Source organism: Patella vulgata, chromosome 1 (genome assembly GCF_932274485.2).
Source record: "Patella vulgata chromosome 1, xgPatVulg1.2, whole genome shotgun sequence".
NCBI classification, from domain to species: domain Eukaryota; kingdom Metazoa; phylum Mollusca; class Gastropoda; family Patellidae; genus Patella; species Patella vulgata.
In genome coordinates, this window is record NC_065879.2 from 15,825,526 (window position 1) to 15,846,289 (window position 20,764).

At 36.6% G+C, this 20,764-nt stretch overlaps 1 protein-coding gene across 3 annotated transcripts; it reads right to left on the bottom strand.

The window, feature by feature from the left end:
* Positions 1–384: 384 nt before the first annotated feature.
* Positions 385–15,781, bottom strand: LOC126820902 (coadhesin). 3 transcript variants are annotated; one of them, XM_050549115.2, is made up of 9 exons: positions 15,683–15,781; positions 11,559–11,639; positions 11,137–11,168; positions 8,199–8,384; positions 6,740–6,928; positions 4,099–4,287; positions 2,618–2,806; positions 1,544–1,735; positions 385–906 (listed from the first exon to the last, which is right to left on the bottom strand). In XM_050549115.2, the coding sequence occupies exons 1-9, from the start codon at positions 15,745–15,747 to the stop codon at positions 584–586; spliced, it is 1,446 nt and encodes a 481-aa protein (XP_050405072.1). In that variant the 5' UTR covers positions 15,748–15,781; the 3' UTR covers positions 385–583. The 3 variants fall into 3 exon arrangements, with proteins under 3 accessions (XP_050405072.1, XP_050405157.1, XP_055954275.1); XM_050549200.2 differs by lacking the exon at positions 15,683–15,781 and adding an exon at positions 15,258–15,403; XM_056098300.1 differs by lacking the exons at positions 4,099–4,287; positions 6,740–6,928; positions 15,683–15,781 and adding an exon at positions 15,258–15,401.
* Positions 15,782–20,764: the final 4,983 nt, after the last annotated feature.

Genomic DNA, 20,764 nt, shown 5'->3' on the forward strand with positions numbered 1-20,764 from the left:
AAACCACGCCAATAAATGACTCAATGCCAGACCTTATGAAATAAAGCTTAAGCTTTAGACCATTCTGAACCAACCCGGCAACAAATTGAAATGAAATGAAATGAAGTTTAACGTATTACTGTTCTGCTCCGACTGGGTTAATGAAAACGGGCATGCGCCGGATAGCCAAGGGATCTATTTTACGTGTACGCCAATGTATACACAGGGCCGCGTTTGTTCGTCCCATCCAAACGACTATACGTTGTTTCTTGCCAGACACTCCGTCCTGAAACACTGACAAGGGGGAACCAACAGGAAATTCCTGATGAACTTATGGCCCATGCAGGGATCGAAACAGTTGCAATAAAGCCATTTAATGTCATAATACATATTAAAACTCAAAACAACAATTATTTAATTTTATTGAAACATTTCCAAAGGAATTCAACTTTAAGACTGTCATTCAATTTGGGCTTCTCGCGTATCTCGCCAAACTCAACGGAATAGAAATTACAATAAAAGAAAAAGAGTTTAAAACTGAATGTATATGTGTTTTTCTGTTCAGTTAAAATATTTTCAAAGGAATTTAACAAGATTAATTAGATTAATTACAGTCAGGGACGTTTAGCTCGTGGTCACAGGCCTTAATAGCGGCGTTAAAAGCACTACCAGACCCACATGATACTGTCTTATATTGGCCTCCGTCACATATTCTGTAGTTACGGCAATTATCTGGATCGGCAACAAGACCATTCGATGCATTACATTCCGTGGGTACAGGTAAATTAATACAAACCGTACGCTCTTGGCTCCACATGGTTCCTACAGCACAATCTCTGAGTCTAGCCACGTCGTTGTCACACTGATAGAATCTGTTCTTATTACCATTATGAGCGATGTATGTAACATGACCGGAAGGGCATTTGTCTGCAAAAAACAGTTGAACATTTTGTTTTTAGAAGTTTTAAACGCAAATTCAGTTTCTTTTGTCACTCATCATTTTTGTATATCAAAATAGTTTTGGCTCTTGGCCTTTAAATGGCAACCTGTTGATATTAAGACGGCTTTAACAAAATATTTTGAATGATACCATATTCAAAATTGCCTTTCTGTATGATAAACTCATGGGTGGATTGGGTTTCTTTTATCACGTATACATACTGTACATGCAATATACACAACTCTGTAAAATCTGTGATTGGTTATTTAAAGATACATTATGTGGGATTTAGATAACGAGCTGGCCGTTCTGACTATAATAGTGCCAAATTAGATAACAGAAAATGAATATATTGAAACTTTCAATCAAATTACGCGTTTCTGAGCGCAGTTATTAGTCTGTGAAGAACCGATTGTCAAACACCATCATTACGATAATAAACACAGTTGCGATTAATCATTTTTATACTAAATCATTGATCGTGTTTCAATCCATTAAAATTAAAAATTGCAGCCACCCGATGTTCTAGAGAGTTGATTATGGGCTTGCAATGTGAAGAAATGTCAGCCCTGTTTTTAATTCTTACATAATGCACCTTCAAGCATGAATATTGAAGCTACTTACTACCGCAAAGTTCAGTATTACAAGTCACGTTTCGTACTTGGCTTAGTTCACCATCACAGTCATCACCTCCATAAGCTGGAGTTGGATTGGTGCAGGTTCGGTCACGCTGTTCTTCCTTGATACCACCACCACAAAGGGAATCACATTCGTTGATCTCTTCCCATTCTGTGAAATCTGTCCAACCACCATTAACTGAGATAAAGATTATAACCCGTTGTAAAAAAGCAATAAGTATTCAATGAACCCGTATTTCATAACCCTAAAATCGGGTTTAATGTCCTGCTCTTCTACACAAACCGGTATATTTTGCCCGAATCTACGGCCTACTCTTTTTTTCAAATTCCAACTATCAGTGTTTCGTCCCTTACGGCTATATAGAGAATCTCCTACCAGTCTTTTTTGATATCAAAAAATATCAACACAAGTTGATAAAGTAACAAAAAACGAGGCTCTGTCGAGTTTTCTTTTTACTTTATCAACGAGTGTTGATATTTTATGATATCAAAGAAGACGAGTAGGAGATTTTATTTATCACCCAATCCCTTCTTACATGCACAAATAGATAAATATAATTCTTTGCTGTAGATTTCACTTTTACTGAAAATTACGGCGTATTAATACATCATTTTTTGACAGCAATCCAACCATTGCAAAGTACTTTATATTGACCCAGTGTTTCCATCAAGGTCAATTGAATAACAATAGTTCATTTTTAATTGTAAAAAAGTTACTTTTAATAAGAAATGAACTGTTCTTTGAAAATAAAAAAGGAGTTCCTTTTCACCTGATCAATCAAATTCACTAGATTATGAAATATATCACACAAGCGATATCGACTGTAGAATGTATTATTGGGTGATAAAAGCTGTTCCTTTCCAGACCCCAAATCCTGACATGGGGAAACCACACCAAACAATCCCGAGGAACCAAACACATCCTGCATACAATCCTTCCACCTTTCTCTCTGTCCCCTACCTCTTGCTTTTTGTCTCCCACCCCGTCTGTCTGTCTCTTTCCATAATAGACCTTAGGCTGTAACGTATATTACCATAGATATTTAACCACAAGTATTACCTGGGCAGGGATATTCATTGCAGGTCTCGGTATCAGTACTTTCGGTATCACCAACACAGTCATTGCCACCATACATAGGAGATGGGTCCGTGCATGATCTGGTAAAGGTCAGAATCTGTTCTCCTCCTCCGCATGTTGTTGAACAATCACCAGTAGCAGATAATTTATACTCGGTCCACCCTCCATGAACTTTAAAGAGAGTACGGAAGCATTCTTTAATTTACTTAACGGATAATGTAAGCTTTTAAAGTGCCCGAACAAACAACGTTGCTAGTATTCTAATGTATAAATAGGCTGACTAGATGGATATTTATCATTAACTTGAAAACGTGACCTGTATGTTTTACGAAACGTCGTTATTAAATAATAGAGAAATAGTTACATCCATCTATACCTTGTGTTGTGTTTTGTTATGAATAGTTAACCGTGCTTCTAGATGGCATTTAAAGATTTAAAGATTTAGTATTCTAATAGCAAAATCGTCCACAAAGGCTTGATCATTAAAATATATAGTTAACCGATCTGGTAATGGCTAGAATCTTTCCGCCACCTCAACATGTTGGGTAGCCGATAATACAAACTCGGACAACCCTCCGGGAACTTTACTTATACGTGGAGTGGGCGGGGCATTATTTTAGAGTAATTTACAGACGATTTAGACTATAAACATGTGCAACAAAGCATAGCCCGGGCAGCGGCACTATCGCCTACTCTTATATCGAATTCCAACTGCCAGGGGATCTTTTACGTGCATTCCAATATATACACGGGACCTCGGTTTTTCGTCTCATCCGAAGGACTAGACAGCTGTCCTTGTCAGGCCCTCCGTCCTGCATCACTGACAAGGGGGAACCATGCCGGAAAATCTGGATGAACTTTCTCGGCCAATGCAGGGATCGAACACCCGACCTCCAGGCTAGCGAGCCAGCGTCTTACCTACTTAGCCACGTGATCCCCTCTCTTGAACTAACGTCACTACCCAAAAAAATGAAAACGTTAAACAGATTTACACATTTGCATTGCACACGTGTAATAAAATGGACGCAGAATTAGCCCTTAAATCCAGCAAAATCAAGATGCCTAAAGGTCTAGAGTGTCGCGCTTCGAGCTCCAGCTGACCATTTATTTCTTACTTGCGGTCATGGTTTCGAGGTCTGATGTAAGCATATGTGGCTTTGGGATAAGGGCGCCTTGTCAACCTCGTGGACACTTGACAGATCTCGTTGTTAGTGAGCTACAATGGCTCTCCCCATTATTATTTTTGCGGGGCATTCTTTTAGAGTAATTTACAGACAATTTAGACTATAAACATGTGCAACAAAGCATAGCCAAAACAAACAACAATTGTGTATTATAACAGTCTAGACATTATCTTCCTTGACTTGAACCGAAAGCTGGTAGAGATTGAAATCTTGCCTCGTCACATAACGTAAAAATAAAATTACAAATATAAAAATAATATATTCAAGCTGATCACTCACTTGGGCAATGCTGAGTGTTGCAGGCCTCCTGTGTATCTTTAGTACTTGCGCCGTCACAATCCTCACCGCCATATTGTGGTCTGGGGTTTGAACATGTTCTGGAGTAGGACAGAGTCTTATTTCCACCTCCACAAGTTACACTACAGTCACCTGTATTATCTAAGGTATAGTCGGTCCAACCTCCATTGACTGCAAAACAAAACGAAACAAAAAGGGAAATGGGGTTAAACGCCATACTTTTTCTGCACAACATTATGAAGACTGACATAAGCCATGCAGTGTGCTGTGGTGGAAATTTTGCTTGGGCAGTGGCGTTTCCTGGCACAGACCTAGGTCTTTCGGGGTTTTTTTCGTTAGCGTCCGACGAGCAAAATTGTCATTTCATATATACATATTGCTTATCGGGTAAACCGAGACTATGAATGATATACACCACTATTAGTCAGGTTCGTATATTCAATAGTGATGGATATTAGAAATAGTCACGCTTCTACACAAGTTGTACACAATTTCTAACCACGTGTTTTATATATACTTGTACTTGGTCTACTTTAATATATATATATATATATATATATATATATATATATATATATATATATATATATATATATAAAAAACAAGCCAACAGTGAGGCTGATGTCCCCCGCCGAAATAGGAAAATAATTAGAGGACACATATAAATTTATCACAAATTATCTTTTACAAAGTATTGAACAATCAAACAGTATATCTTTACTTATAGTCTAAGCATACAATGTTTTTGATGGAATAATTATAGCATATTAAGGGGAAAACATGCTCTATGCCTACAGATCTAGAGTTTGGTTGTATCAACGGGTCTATTTTCCATCTTGCTGCAAGTTGTGCAAAGTTCACTGTTTTCTTTCTGTCATTAAATGTCAATTCATTATTGCATACTACATATTTAATTAATTTATAATAGTTTCTTTTTCAATTTGTTTTTTCCATTTATTTGTTTATTTACCTTGCCTATATTCATTGTATTGGAATTGCTCAATTGATGCTCAATTATCAAACTTAGTCAAGGTATTACTGTAATGAAACTATACACCAAGTTTCATCAATCTCACTTAATTATAACTAAAGTTATCGTGTCCCAAAGCATCAACCAATCAAATTGCTTATCTCTGCTTACCCTAAGCGGAAAATGCTCATCTTCGAACTCCATCAAGGCATTGACCTAATCAACACATACACCAAGTTTGAACATTCTAGCTCAATTAGGAAGAGAGTTATCGTGCCCCAAAGTATCAACCAATCAAATTGCTTATCTCTGCTTACCCTAAGCGGAAAATGCTCATCTTCGAACTCCATCAAGGCATTGACCTAATAAACACATACACCAAGTTTGAACATTCTAGCTCAATTAAAAGTTATCGTGTCCCAAAGCATCAACCAATCAAATTGCTTATCTCTGCTTACCCTAAGCGGAAAATGCTCATCTTCGAACTTCATCAAGGCATTGACCTAATCAACACATACACCAAGTTTGAACATTCTAGCCCAATTAGGAAGAGAGTTATCGTGTCCCAAAGCATCAACCAATCAAATTGCTTATCTCTGCTTACTCTAAGCGGAAAATGCTCATCTTCGAACTCCATCAAGGCATTGACCTAATAAACACATACATTAAGTTTGAACATTCTAGCTCAATTAGGAAGAGAGTTATTGTGTCCCAAAAAGTGTGACGGACAGACAGACGGACAGACAGACAGACAGACGGACGAACCCATTTTAATAGTCCCCTGCTTTCTTCGAAAGGCGGGGGACAATAAATATATATATATATATAAATATATATATGTATGAAGACGCCTATAGAGGACAGACAGCTAGCTTATATGATTTAATGTATGTCAGTATAAAGTAAAGTGGAGAATTTTTTTACCTAGACGTATTTTTTATTTATTCATGCATTTACCTACCGTAAACAAAGTACAAGTACTTCTTTGTTTACGGTAGATAAATGCATAAATAAATAAAAAATACGTCCAGGTAAAAAATGATCCACTTTGATCCAATTTGGAACTCTGTTTAAAGCGCAATCATTTTGTTAATCGGACTATTGACCAGTCATAATTTGGAACAGAAATTTGCTTTCGTTATAGCAGTGTTAAGTGGGATTAGCTCTAATCAAACGAAACATTGCGAGGACTATGTCACAGATAGGAAAAGTCGAAAAACTTGTTAGTGGAATAGTGACAAATGACAAAAGTGATTGGAAGTCTAATATATATTTAATAAAGATTAGTTTAAAATAATGATCATTTCTATGATTCAATGACAAATAGATCATTAACAAATTAGTAAATCCTCTTGGTTCATTGGTCAATGGTATTAGGTTAACAGTGATATGATTCAATGACAAACAATTTCATTAACAAATTAGTCAGTGGTATCAGGGCAACAATGATACGAGGTGTCCAAAAGAGAAAAGGATAAGCTGTCCAGTGTATAAAATCCATGGATATCTAAGGCTAAATGGGTTGAAGTAGGACATTAAACGCCGTTTTTTTTGCATTACACCACTTAATGGGAGATAACCTGAACCATGGAAACTTCCCAGAGATATAACCATCCAACATCAAATATGTTATTTGAAGATACTGGTACTTACTTGGGCACTGCTGTGTATTGCAAGCGCTTGGCTGGGTTTTAGTAGTTGCACCAACACAACTTCTTCCACCATATTGTGGTGCAGGATTAGAACAGGATCTTGTGTAGGTCAGTTGTTTTACTCCACCACCACAAGTCTTACTGCAAGCTCCTGTATTAGTTAATCTGTAGCTGCTGAAACCGCCATCAACTGGAAAACAACAAGTAGAAACTAGAACTGCGATGCAATGGTGACGGGTTTCACCGGTGCCACGTTACTCTTGAACTAACGAAATGAAATGAAATGAAATGGGGTTTAACGTCCTACTGTTCTGCTCCTATACTGGGCTAATGAAGACGGGCATATGCCATACAGTCTGCTATGAGGGACATTTTGCCCGGGCAGCGGCACTATCGCCTACTCTTATATCGAATTCCAACTGCCAGGGGATCTTTTACGTGCATTCCAATATATACACGGGACCTCGGTTTTTCGTCTCATCCGAAGGACTAGACAGCTGTCCTTGTCAGGCCCTCCGTCCTGCATCACTGACAAGGGGGAACCACGCCGGAAAATCTGGATGAACTTTCTCGGCCAATGCAGGGATCGAACACCCGACCTCCAGGCTAGCGAGCCAGCGTCTTACCCACTTAGCCACGTGATCCCCTCTCTTGAACTAACGTCACTACCCAAAAAAATGAAAACGTTAAACAGATTTACACATTTGCATTGCACACGTGTAATAAAATGGACGCAGAATTAGCCCTTAAATCCAGCAAAATCAAGATGCCTAAAGGTCTAGAGTGTCGCGCTTCGAGCTCCAACTGACCATTTATTTCTTACTTGCGGTCATGGTTTCGAGGTCTGATGTAAGCATATGTAGCTTTGGGATAGGGGCGCCTTGTCAACCTCGTGGACACAGGACAGATCTCGTTGTTAGTGAGCTACAATGGCTCTCCCCATTATTTTTTTGCTGATCATGTTTGGCCGATCATATTTATTTAAAAAGTCCATCCTTTTCTCACTGAGCTACAATGGCTCTCCCAATGGATGTTTTGCCGATCAGGTCCGATCATATTTATTTCAAAAGTTTACCCTTTTCTCACTGAGCTACAATGGCTCTCCCAATAGATGTTTTGCCGATCATATTTATTTAAAAAGTCCATCCTTTTCTCACGTAGCTACAATGACTCCCTAGATTGATGTTTGCGAATGTTATGCCTATCACAATTATTTTAAAAAGTCCACCCTTTTCTCATTGAGTTACAATGGCTCCCCAAATTGATGTTTGCGAATGTTATCCCTATCACAATTATTTAAAAGTCTAACCATTTCATAAAAAAATCTGTAAACACTGTATCCTGTCCATGATGGAGATCCAGATTCAATAACATTGTATCTATCTGAATAACGCCAGGGAGGGTTGTGTGGGTGTTAACGTACTTAAAACTGAAGTCTGAAAGAACCTGTATGCAATTACCTGGACACGATTGTGTGTTACAGGTTTGTGTTGTATAACTGTAGGATGACCCAGCACATGGGCGACCTCCTCCTGAAGGCGGTGGATTGGTACAGTATCGTTTCTTGGTAACACGCTGGATGCCACCACCACATGTTTGAGAACAAGTGCCATAGGTTGTGGACCAACTCGAATAGCCACCATGTGCTGTTAAGGAAATACACACAAAATTAATAAACACAGAATTCATACTAATATTATAAGAATACTAACCCATGTTAATGTAATATGTCGTCTTATTCATTATATTTCAAGTAACCATTTCCAATCTATCAAAGTAAGTATCCATTATCGAAAGTAATTATCCATTGTATGAATTATTTATCCATTTTATAAATTGGTTATCTATTATATAAAGTAGTTATTCATTTTGTCAGGTATCTCTCATTTGAAGAAGAACAAAGCATCCGCCTCTGACAATATTCCAAATGAATTTCTAATATATTGTAAGGGTGAGCTCCTACCATGTTTGGTAATATTATTTAATAATGTTCTGGAGTCAGGGCTATTTCCAACAGAATGGGCCAAAGACAATATTGTTCCACTTTTTAAGAAAGGAAATCCTTGTAACACTGACAATTACCGCGGAATAACAATAGTCTCATGTTTAGGGAAATTATTCACATCCATTCTAAATACTCGCCTCCTTGAGTTAGATAAACGCGAAAAGAAGATCTCTGATTACCAATTTGGATTTCGGAAGAACTTGTCAACTGTTGATGCCATTTTCATTTTGCAAACTATTATTAATCGATTTCTGAAGTCCAAACGTAGGATATATGTCTGTTTTGTCGATTACCGTAAAGCGCACGATTTTGTGATTTTAACAAATATATGGTACAAGCTCATCCAAGTAGGAATTGGGGGTAAAATACTAACTATAATTAGGTCATTGTATGATAAGGTTATCTGTAATGTAAAATTTAATGGCGATGTTTCTGATTATTTTGAATGCAAGACTGGCTTATTTCAAGGTGAGGTATTGTCTCCCTTGCTATTCTCGTTCTACATCAACGATTGTGAGAGGCACTTTATATCCGAGAATTGTAAACTAATAGATATGGATATGCTAAAGATATTTCTCCTGATGTACGCAGATGACAAAGTTCTATTTTCGGACTCCCCAGCGGGACTACAGGATATGCTTAATTCTTTATATACATATGCAAATAAATTGGGTCTTATTGTCAACACTGATAAAACCAAGATTTTAATTTATAGAAATGGCGGCAAATTAAAAGCATTTGAAAAATGGAGTTATAATGGTGTCAATATTGAAATTGTGAACAATTTTAGTTACTTAGGTATAAATTTCAATTTTATTAACACAAAAAACCTTAGCAGATCATGGAAGAAAAGCCTTATTTTCTGTCATGAAAACCTGTAAAGTAAACAATTTTAATCTGGTCTCTAAGCTATCTGTATTTGATACATTTGTATCTTGTATCTTTAACTATGCTTCCGAAGTATGGGGCTTCCATAGTGCCCATGATATCGAATTATTGCATCTTTATTTTTTTAAAAGAACCCTTGAAGTCAGACAAAACACGAACACGTCTATGGTTTATTTTGAAACTGGGCGATACCCTTTAACTATTCATCGAAAATTGCGAATATTTAAATATTGGTCTCGTTTAATTAACACTGACAATATTGTCCTTAAAGCTTGTTATAAAGATATGTTAACTAACAATGATAAATGGATTATTAATGTAAAGTCTGAATTATATAGTATTGGTTTGGGTTATATATGTGAGAGAAATTTTCAAGCGGGAATGTTTTTTAACTCAGATATTGTCATTATCAAACAACGACTATGTGATAACTTTAGACAGAAATGTGTGGAAAATTTAAACGAATCTTTTAAATGTATTATTTATAGAAATATTGTTAATCACTTTGTTGTCCAGTCCTATTTGACTATATGTATTGAACACAGTTAAGATTATCTAGTCATAAATTGAGGATCGAAACTGGAAGATATGAGTCAATACCGGGAGAAAAAAGAATTTGTACACTCTGTGAAAGTGATGAAATTGAAGATGAATATCACTTTGTACTTGTATGTCCATTCTTTGCTGAACTTAGGTCAAAATTTATAAAGAAATATTACTATACTAGACCAAATATGGAAAAATTAATAGAACTACTAAAAAGCCAAAATTGTTTAGAACTTTTAAAACTAGGTAAATATCTATACTTTGCTAATAAGTTAAGAGGCAATACCCTTAATAGATTGTAGTTAATATCATATTATAGTAATACTGTAATGTTTAATTCGTTTGTTTGCTCTCTATTCACTGTATATATTGTATATAATTGTATTCTTATGTTACTATGTTTACCGATGAAACAGTGGTTCAAGGTTAATAAAGATTTGATTTGATTTGATTCATTATATAAAGTAATCAGCTATAATATGAAGTAATCAGCCTTCATAGGAAGTAATTAGCCTTCATAGGAAGTAATTAGCTTTCATATGAAGTAATTAACCTTCATATGAAGTAATTAGCCTTCATATGAAGTAAATACTTATTATATAAATGAATTATCCTTTATAGAAATTAATCATTCATACATAAATTACCCATTATTTAAAACAATTATCCATAATATAAAATAATTATCTATTATATAAAATAATTATCTGTTATATAAATTAGTTATCCATTACGCAAATCAGTTATCCATTACATAAAGTAATTATCCATTATATGAAGTAATTATTCATTGCATACCGTAATGATCCATTGCATAACGTAATTATACATTATATGAAGTAATTATGCATGACATAAAGTAATTATCCATTATATAAAGTAATTATCCATTATATGAAGTAATTGTTCTTTCTATAAAGTAATAATCCATGAATGAAAGAATACAAATGATTACTTACTGCATGTTCTGTAGCACGTACCAGTACGATACCTGTAAATAAATTATATAAATTACACAAAACGTTCTGATGAAGTGTAACACATTCAAATATAGATTTTTATCATATTTTGTTTTAGCAAATTCTCACGATATCTTGCTCGTTGTTTTATCATCCTAATGATTTATGTAATGTAGAATCTCGGTTAATTATGATTCAGTATCACTTATCTTAATAGATATAATATAATTGCAATGAACCAGCAATTTTATTGACAAACAATACAAATAACAAGGGTGTAGAATTCATAAATCCTCAATTTACACTAAATTAAAAATTATGTATATCAAGAATCTTTCCATTACATTTTTTTTCACGAAATGTTCCATATTAAAATGTGCTTTCCTACGTAACATCTAAAAATTAAAATAATATTTATTTACGCTGTTGATTTACATCTACTCCATCCCCAGAAACCACATTTGTAAGAAGTTTCGTAAGATTTGCGACAGGAATACGAGCAACTGAAAAAAGAAAATAACTACTTTACAAGAAAGTTTAAAAAATGAAATGAAATGGGGTTTTACGTCCTAGCGTTTGCACCAACCGGGATAATGAAGACAGACACCCGGCATGCAGTGTGTAATTAGGGACATTTGGTCCTGACAACGGTATTTCCGTATGTTCTTCGTCGAATTCAAACTCTCATGGTTATTTCACGTACACTTGAACTTGGTTTTCGTCCCATCTGAACGACTAGACGCTGTTCCTTACCACACACTTCTTTCGGCACCACTGACAAGGATAAACTGCGCTGAAACTTTCTCAAATCTGATAGAACGGTAAATATAAATGATAAATAGTTTTTCTCGTGGTAACTTTCAATGTAGCGTAAATACGGACATAGTGTTGTCTCTCACAACTATGTCACTGTCACCAAGCTTTTTGACAGGTTCCCCGGGAATCCGCACGATAAGTTATGAAGTAAGTTCAGTATAAATAGAACTGAGTGGGTTTAAAAAATACTCGTCCAAAAACGTAGGGAATATTGAAATGCAAATACCTATGCAGGTTGTGATATGATAAATAGTCATGGACACTTAACATGCTTTAAGAGTATGTTCACAGATGAAGAACTTATCGCCTCAACAGAACCACTGAGCTGTACATGCGACACGCAATAGTGCCATACACGTGAGAGGGCTTCATTGTCAAATTTGACACTTCAAGGAAGGGTTGATAAAAACTGCCGCTTGCTGGTTTATCCTATCCATGTTTGCTTTCCTATAGGTTCTTGCATAAAATTTACTGTTTAGCGTATCTTTGCTTTAGTGTATTACGTTTAATTTGATCCGGAAACGTGTTCGTCAACGTCAACGTCAACCGACAACACTGCAAGAATTGGCCGTGGCACTGCAAGAGGAGTGGGTCAGATTGCCCCAAATCGTGATTGGACGGTTGATTAGGAGCATGCCACGACGAATTGCTGAATGTCTGAGGATTGGTGGAGCAATTACTCATTATTAGGACAAAAATCAAAAACGTCCATTTTCACTTTTGACAGTGTATCTCTTTGCGAGTGAAATGGAGCCGTCGGATAAGCCGTCCCTATGAACTGTTTATGTTCATGTGTAGGCTATTGGCCAGGTATTAACATACACCGGTTACCTCTAATAAAAACAGCAGTGCATTTTCGTAGTTTTGTATTGTTTCTGAATATCATTTGCTTGAAAACGTTGAGAGAACCCTCAACGAAACGTCGCTTTAATTAAAATAGTAATTGTGTTCCATATTATGTTTTTGTATGACGTATATCAGTTGCTAAATGCCGCCCAAAGAAGAGCATACAACCAGTTGACAACTTTTCATTGAGTCGCCGAATCAATCTATTATATTAAAGATACATTATGGGAGATTCGATAACGAGTTGGCAGTTCTCACTATAATAATTAAAAACTTGATAACGTAAAGGCAATTTGCTGAAAATTTCATCCAAATTGATCCACTATGAACCGAGAACTAAGCGAATCAAATTTCTGCCTAGCCTCGGTCATCATTACTAAAATCAGTACGATAAACAGCATAGTCTCGATTATCCAGTTAATCGTTTAATGGAGAAGGAAAGTTATGCAGTAAATCGGCTCACAATCCACCATAGATCGCAGGCTAACGATGCCATCTAGAGTTGATTATGGTCTGGATGGGTTAATTAATGTATAATTAATAATTTAGATAACATTTCAGGCCTAAAGAAAGACCTGCAATAGACAGATTTAGCTCTTGCATAATGCATGTTTAATCATAACACAATGTATCTTTGTGTCGCCCACGCATTTGTCATACTTTTTTTAAACTCTCATTTTTATCTTAAAGCGAGAGCCTCAACCGGAATGTGAACCATGTCATGTTCCTTTGACAGTTAAGCACATTCAGACTGAGTACAAGCACCCCAATCATACTAGATCAAAGTATTACCGTTGCCAATCTTGCATTGTAAAACGTTAGACTTTTTAAAGGAGACAAATTTTTATCGAAAATATTTGTATATATATATATACATTTTTATATGTTTCATATTTTAGATATTAATATAGGCCTACATTAAATTTTATGTTATATAAATCTAATTATATTGACTGTGATACATATTGATGTATATTAATGTGATATTACTATATTATATACTTTTAATTATATTGACTGTGATACATATTGATGTATATTAATGTGATATTACTATATTATATACTTTTAATTATATTGACTGTGATACATATTGATGTATATTAATGTGATATTACTATATTATATACTTTTAATTATATTGACTGTGATACATGTTTTATTGATGTAGATTAATATATTAATGTGATATTACTTAATTTGTCTCGAGATGTCACCATATTTTGGCGCAATATAGCCCGGTTGGAGCTGACGTACCATAAAACCACATGCCCTTTCATTTCATAACACAATATTTACAAAACGCACATCCTTCGCGCAAGTAGTAAAGATGCATTGTGTAAGAGTTATATCTGCCTATTACAGATCTTCTTGAAATTTTAATTTAGAGAATTATTCACATGTCAAGCCCATAATCAACTTCCTAGAACTTAGGATGGTTCATATTTTAAGTAAATTATAACACGGTCGTTATTTAAAGGTTTAACGACGTATAGATAACTGGGACAAAGTCTCGTTTGTCAAATGCCATAGTTACTATAATAAACAATCTACGCTGAATTTGACAAAACTTCAATAGCCCATAACTTCGAACAGAATAAAGTAATTTGAGTGAAATTTTTAATATATTCATTTTTCACTCTCTAGTTTTTAACTATTATAGAAAGGACGGCTATTGCTTTATCTAAATCTTACATCTTTAACGGCACTCTACAATAAAAAGAAATGAAATGAAATGAAATGGGGTTTAACGTCCTACTGTCTAGTCTAGTGTGCGACATTTTAGTAAATGAAATGGGGTTTACCGTCCTACTGTTCTGCTCCTATACTGGGCTAATGAAGACGGGCATACGCCATACAGTGTGCTGTGAGGGAAATTTTGCCTGGGCAGCGGCACTATCGCCTACTCTTATATCGAATTCCAACTGCCAGGGGATCTTTTACGTGCATTCCAATATATACACAGGACCTGGTTTTTTCGTCCCATCCGAACGGCTAGACAGCTGTCCTTGTCAGGCCCTCCGTCCTGCATTGCTGACAAGGGGGAACCACGCCGAAAAATCTGGATGAACTTTCTCGGTCAATGCAGGGATCGAATATCCGACCTCCAGGCTAGCAAGCCAGCGCCTTACCCACTTAGCCACGTGATCCCCCAAAAATAAACGAATGAAATGCCCTAACTTTAACTTACGTGTACAAAAGGTGAGTGGAAATGGAATATAAATTCGGTAAGCAAAATGTTAAATATTAAATTAAAGACGTAATTTGTCAAAAAAAATATTTAACAATAAACGCAGTTATGCACTTGCACCGAAGCAGTTCAGATGCGGTGTACAAAAATGCGTCAACTTTAAATTTCGTGTACAAAAGATGAACAGCAATGGAATATAAATCAAACACGAAAAGCTTTACGTTAAATATTAAATTATAATAAATTAAATTAGCAGTTATACACTTACGTGGAAGCAGACGATTCTTGCCACAGAATAGCAACAAGTGCGAGCACAATGAGCAAGGGCTTCATATTGTCTGAACAGCTCAGCTATCAGTGAGCGACCACCCTCCAAATCTGAGTATTTATGTCATTCTATACGCCTGCGCTAATCCCAGGTATATTAAACCTTTCAGTGACACATCTAGAGGCGTAGCCGTGAAACACGAGACTGTGCGATAGGGAGCGCGATAGGGAGAGTGTGGGAGGGTCATCCTACAATAAACGCAGTTATGCACTTGCACCGAAGCAGTTCAGCTGCGGTGTACAAAAATGCGTCAACTTTAAATTTCGTGTACAACAGATGAACAGCAATGGAATATAAATCAAACACGAAAAGCTTTACGTTAAATATTAAATTATAATAAATTAAATTAGCAGTTATACACTTACGTGGAAGCAGACGATTCTTGCCACAGAATAGCAACCAGTGCGAGCACAATGAGCAAGGGCTTCATATTGTCTGAACAGCTCAGCTATCAGTGAGCGACCACCCTCCAAATCTGAGTATTTATGTCATTCTATACGCCTGCGCTAATCCCAGGTATATTAAACCTTTCAGTGACACATCTAGAGGCGTAGCCGTGAAACACGAGACTGTGCGATAGGGAGCGCGATAGGGAGAGTGTGCTGGTGGGGGGGGGGGGCACCCCCATAAACATTTTTTTAAAGTTCCAGTCTTCTGTAAACACTGTTTTGTCATAACACCAATACAATGTTTATCATGTTTAAGTCAGAGGGTGCCGTATTCATATTTTTTTCATGACGTTTACATATTGAATGTTACGCTTGAGGACAGGCTAACTAGACACAATTTTATGGAACACAGTTACATTTTACTTCACACATGTCTCCAGGATGATTCTCTCTGTGTTTTATTTTAGCAATGTAAACCATATTAGGATATATACAGGTTTTATACAGATAGAATCTTAACTACTCGTAATAATTGTTGTAAATAAATAGGAGTTAGGGCCTACTATGTAATTTTTTTTTTGGGGGGGGGGGAATCCTAGTATATTCAGACCCCCCCTCCCGCCCCCCCCCCATGTGTGACGCCCCCCCATGTGTGACGCCCATAGACACATCACATGTAATAAATCTATGCTTTTCATATATATTATCTGAACATTTATCTAATTTTTTTTATATCATTTCTTAGAAATTTGAAACGGTTAATCTAATAAATTATAGTCTATTTACAATGCGCGGTTTCCATGACTAAGCATGGACAAAGCGCAGTCTAGAGGTTGGGTTCCCACTGTCGTGCGATGCGTTACGATTGGCAAGTGTAAATTCCTTGTCCGTATCGCGTATCCGTATGGATTTTGTGCGTGACGTCATCAATGTATGTGTATGTCTCATACGAGATACGGCACACGGATACGGCAGCACGTATCGAACAACTTTCATACGGAAAAGGTCCGTATAACATTGTCGTCTTTTCGCCGTCTTTTGTGCTACTTTTAGACGCTGAATTGTATCGTAGCGTTTTTATGAACCAAGATATATATCCTAGAACACGAAGACCTATATATGATTTGATTTAACCATGATAAAGATTGGAATTTAATCATTATTTTTATACTTCTCCTGCCTGCATGCTGGTTGATCTACATGCTAAATTTAGGGAGGTTGGACTTTGTAATCTGTAAATGATTTTATTCTATAGTAAAGGGGTATAAGGTTTCTGAAATGATACGTTAGTGAAACCCAAAATTGCTGTCGAAGATCTTTTAAAATAAGATTCGACATTAAATTTTTCTTAATAACTTAGCGACTGTCGAGAAATTGTAGGCTAGGTACTTGATTAGTACTGATGGTGATCTTGGTAGATATCTGCCATCATCCTGTAATAGAACTAGGCTCAACTCAGCGATGCATACGTATGCGACGCGAAAATCTGCCAAAACTCTAAAACTACATTGACGTAACGTATCACGTATATGTTAAGATACGTTCAGATACTTTTCGATACGAAACACGATTGCCACGACTTACCTCAATATTTGATAAGACCTGATATGATCACCACGATTAGTCCGAGATTTCAGTCGTAGCGTAAATCGTGACAGTGAGAACCTAGCATAAGTGGGCGTAGTAAACGACTGTCGTTGAATTTTGATTGTTCACGTATTTCACCAATCTGATTAAAATACAGATCTCTATTTCGTATCGTTTTTTATACTTTCGATGGCCTACACTACATGAAGATCTGACCGGTTGTTGCGATAGTTCACGTCAGAGGTCATACGAGCAGCCTTTGACCCTACGACATCAGACATTTGATTAACCAATCAGCATTGATGTTACTAGTGGGTTACCCACAGTTCCGTGCAAAACACGCCTAAAGCTGACCGTAACAGACCGTTTCATTGGCTTATACCTCACACCATTCAGAACACGTCAATAATAACAACTCTTCCAGGGCCCGATTCCTAGAAAATTCTTAAGCACTTTCTTGTGTTTAGATTTAAGTAGACTTTGCATTTAAGTAAACTTACCTTATTTTGTCTTCCCAGAAAATTCTTAAGAACGTTCTTGTGCTTAGATTTTAAGTAGACTTCATTGTAAGCACAAGAACGTTATTATGCGTTCCAAGAAAAAACTTAAGCACAACTTCGTTCTTAAACATAGTCAATCTAAGCACAAGTCCGAAGCAAGGTATACGGCTTGCTTACTAAGCTTAAGTCTGTTTCTGCTTCAAAAAGATGGCTGACCGTAGAGTTATTCGACGGCATTTCCGACACCTTTTGATACCATCGTAGTCTCAGTTTATGGTAAACTTTACCAGTCACAATGTGCTTAGACTTATACTTGACTTGTGCTTTCGTAAGAATGGTCTTGAGAATTTTCTTACGTAAGAAAAAGTGAAGCATGACTCTGTGCTTACTTTAAGAATTTTCTAGGAACCGGGCCCTGATCCTAGTGTAGTAAAGACATGTAAAACGAAATTTTGAACTATAAAAACGAAACGAAATAGGATCTGTGTTTTAATCAGATTGGTATTTCACCGAACATAAATGATTACAATATTGACAAAATTAAATGTAAATCAATATATATCAATTCATACAACATTTCATTACAAAATTGAAAACAGTGATATAAATCACTTTATATACATTCATATTACATTAATATGGACTTTTAGACAAATTTTGGTCAATTTTAAAGGAAACATCCCTGTCTGTGTACGTATGACATTTAAGCGCCACAATATTGAGGAATGGTGTATTGGCCATGTCTGAAAATTTCAGCTCAATATATTGTGTCATTTAAGGGGAAGGGGGTCACGGTGCCTAAGTGGGTAAGACACTGGCTCGCTAGCCTGGAGGTCGGGTGTTCGATCCCTGCACTGACCGAGATTTTCCGGCGTGGATGGGTCGAAAAACCGGGGTCTCGTGTACACATTGGCGTGCACGTAAAAAAATCAATTCACAGTTGGAATATGATATAAGAGTACGGCGTAGTGTTGCTGCCCGGGTAAAGTTTCTCTCATAGCACACTGTATGGCGTATCCTGGTCTTTATAATCGAGATTGGCCCTTTACGGTTCCAAAGAATAGAGCCATACGCCATTTAAAGATATTGAGATTAGGGTAAAAAACAAGACAATTGATTTGTTTCCTGGAGGAAATGGGTTTAACGCCCATTTAACACAGTCGTTTATAGACTAACATTTTGTACAATTTTATTTTGATAATGCGATTGGCCGCATGAGTCTTCAGCAGAGGGGGAACTCGAAGGTTACTCCTTGTAACGTTCAAGCTTGGGATCGAAACCACAACACTTGACTCAATGGCAGACCGTATGAGATTTAAGGCGCACGCATTAGACCACTCAGCACCCCAGCACGCACACCCATCCCCAGTCAAACCAGGTTTTAACCATATGATCTAAAGCTAACGTTTTTTCAATCTGTTTCACAGAGGATTACGAAAGTCTTCTAAGATCTCTGTAAAAGATGACTACCTTCAACACGTGACTTTTCATCACGCGGCATCAATCATTGGCTCAATGGCGCGTGCATTGTTTACATATGACCTTATTGGTTCGGGCGGAAAGGAGCCTTTTACTCATTTTAATACCCATTTACACTAAATAGGAAATAATTTTACCTACTAATACGTGAAACGTCTTTATTTATTTTTCTAATACATAAATAATGTTTTAGAATTTAATTTATCGGAGGAAAAAAGTTAATATTTGTGGCTAATTAAATCGCATCGATGTCATTCTTATCAGTGGGGGGGTGGGGGTGGATGGCTGAATGGTTAGCGTGCGCGCGCTGTATCATAAAGTCTGCCATTGAGTCGACTGGCGTGGTTTCGAATCCCCGGTTGTACGTGGCAAGGAGTAGGGTCGCCTGTCCAACCTCGTGGGTTTTCTCCGGGTCCTCCGGTTTCCTCCAACTGCTAAAGACCCCTACGCGCAAGCAGATTATGTAAATAAAATTAAACCATATGTTAGTCCCGAAATGACCTAGTTTGTGTCGAGTGGACGTTAAACCCATTTCTCTCTCTCTCTCTCTCTCTCTCTCTCTCTCTTTCTTATCAGTGATTGTCACGGCCTAGCGAATATTCACTGCTGATCAGTGTGACGTTTTTTTTATAGTAGTGAAAAATATCGGTGTTAATAATGACGTCAGAAAAAAAAATTCGGCAAAACCAACGAGTTTGATTTACCAAGAATGGATTATTTTTAAGTGAATTTATCTAGCGTATTTGGTAAACGTTGGTTACATTCTCTTGTTCACTCAACCCTACACAAAATGATATTTATATTTTTAAGGCTGTTTCCAAGAAATCCGTATTTCTAATACTGAACTTTCATTCTTAACCTGAAATTTAACAAATGCTTTCCACGACATTTTAATCTGATATTTAATATTACCGTATTTGTATAAATGGATACTGCGTACTTAACAAATGCTTTCCAATAAAACAATTTTAACAATATTTGTGGCGTAATTTAACAGTTTTATATCTTTTAATAAATTAAATGTTTAATAGAATTTCCGGGTTTTTTTTTTATAAATTTCAGGATCATAAATAATACGAATAGGAACTTCTATTTGCAAGCGGGGTTGGTGAAATAGGCTGGTGGACAATGCCCGATGGCCTTGGACTGCCATATGATAATGGCCAAAAGGATGTGAGGGACAGTTTTAAGATCCGGTCCGTTGATAAGATCTATATAGCGCTTTTCATAATTATTTAGAAAATAAATGATAAGTAGCGCCTTAGCTCGGTTAGTCCATACACTTAAGACTTAAACACCTTTGAATTTCGGGCAGTCACTGTGGAGAAGTGGTCAAGACGCTGGCTCGCTAGCCTGGAGGTCGCGGGTTCGCTCCCGGTGTTGGCCGAGAAAGTTCATAGTGATTTTCAGGCGTGCAGGTAAAAGATCCCTTGGCATTTGGAATATGATATATAAGTAGGTCTTAGCGACACAGTGCCCTAGCAAAATTTCC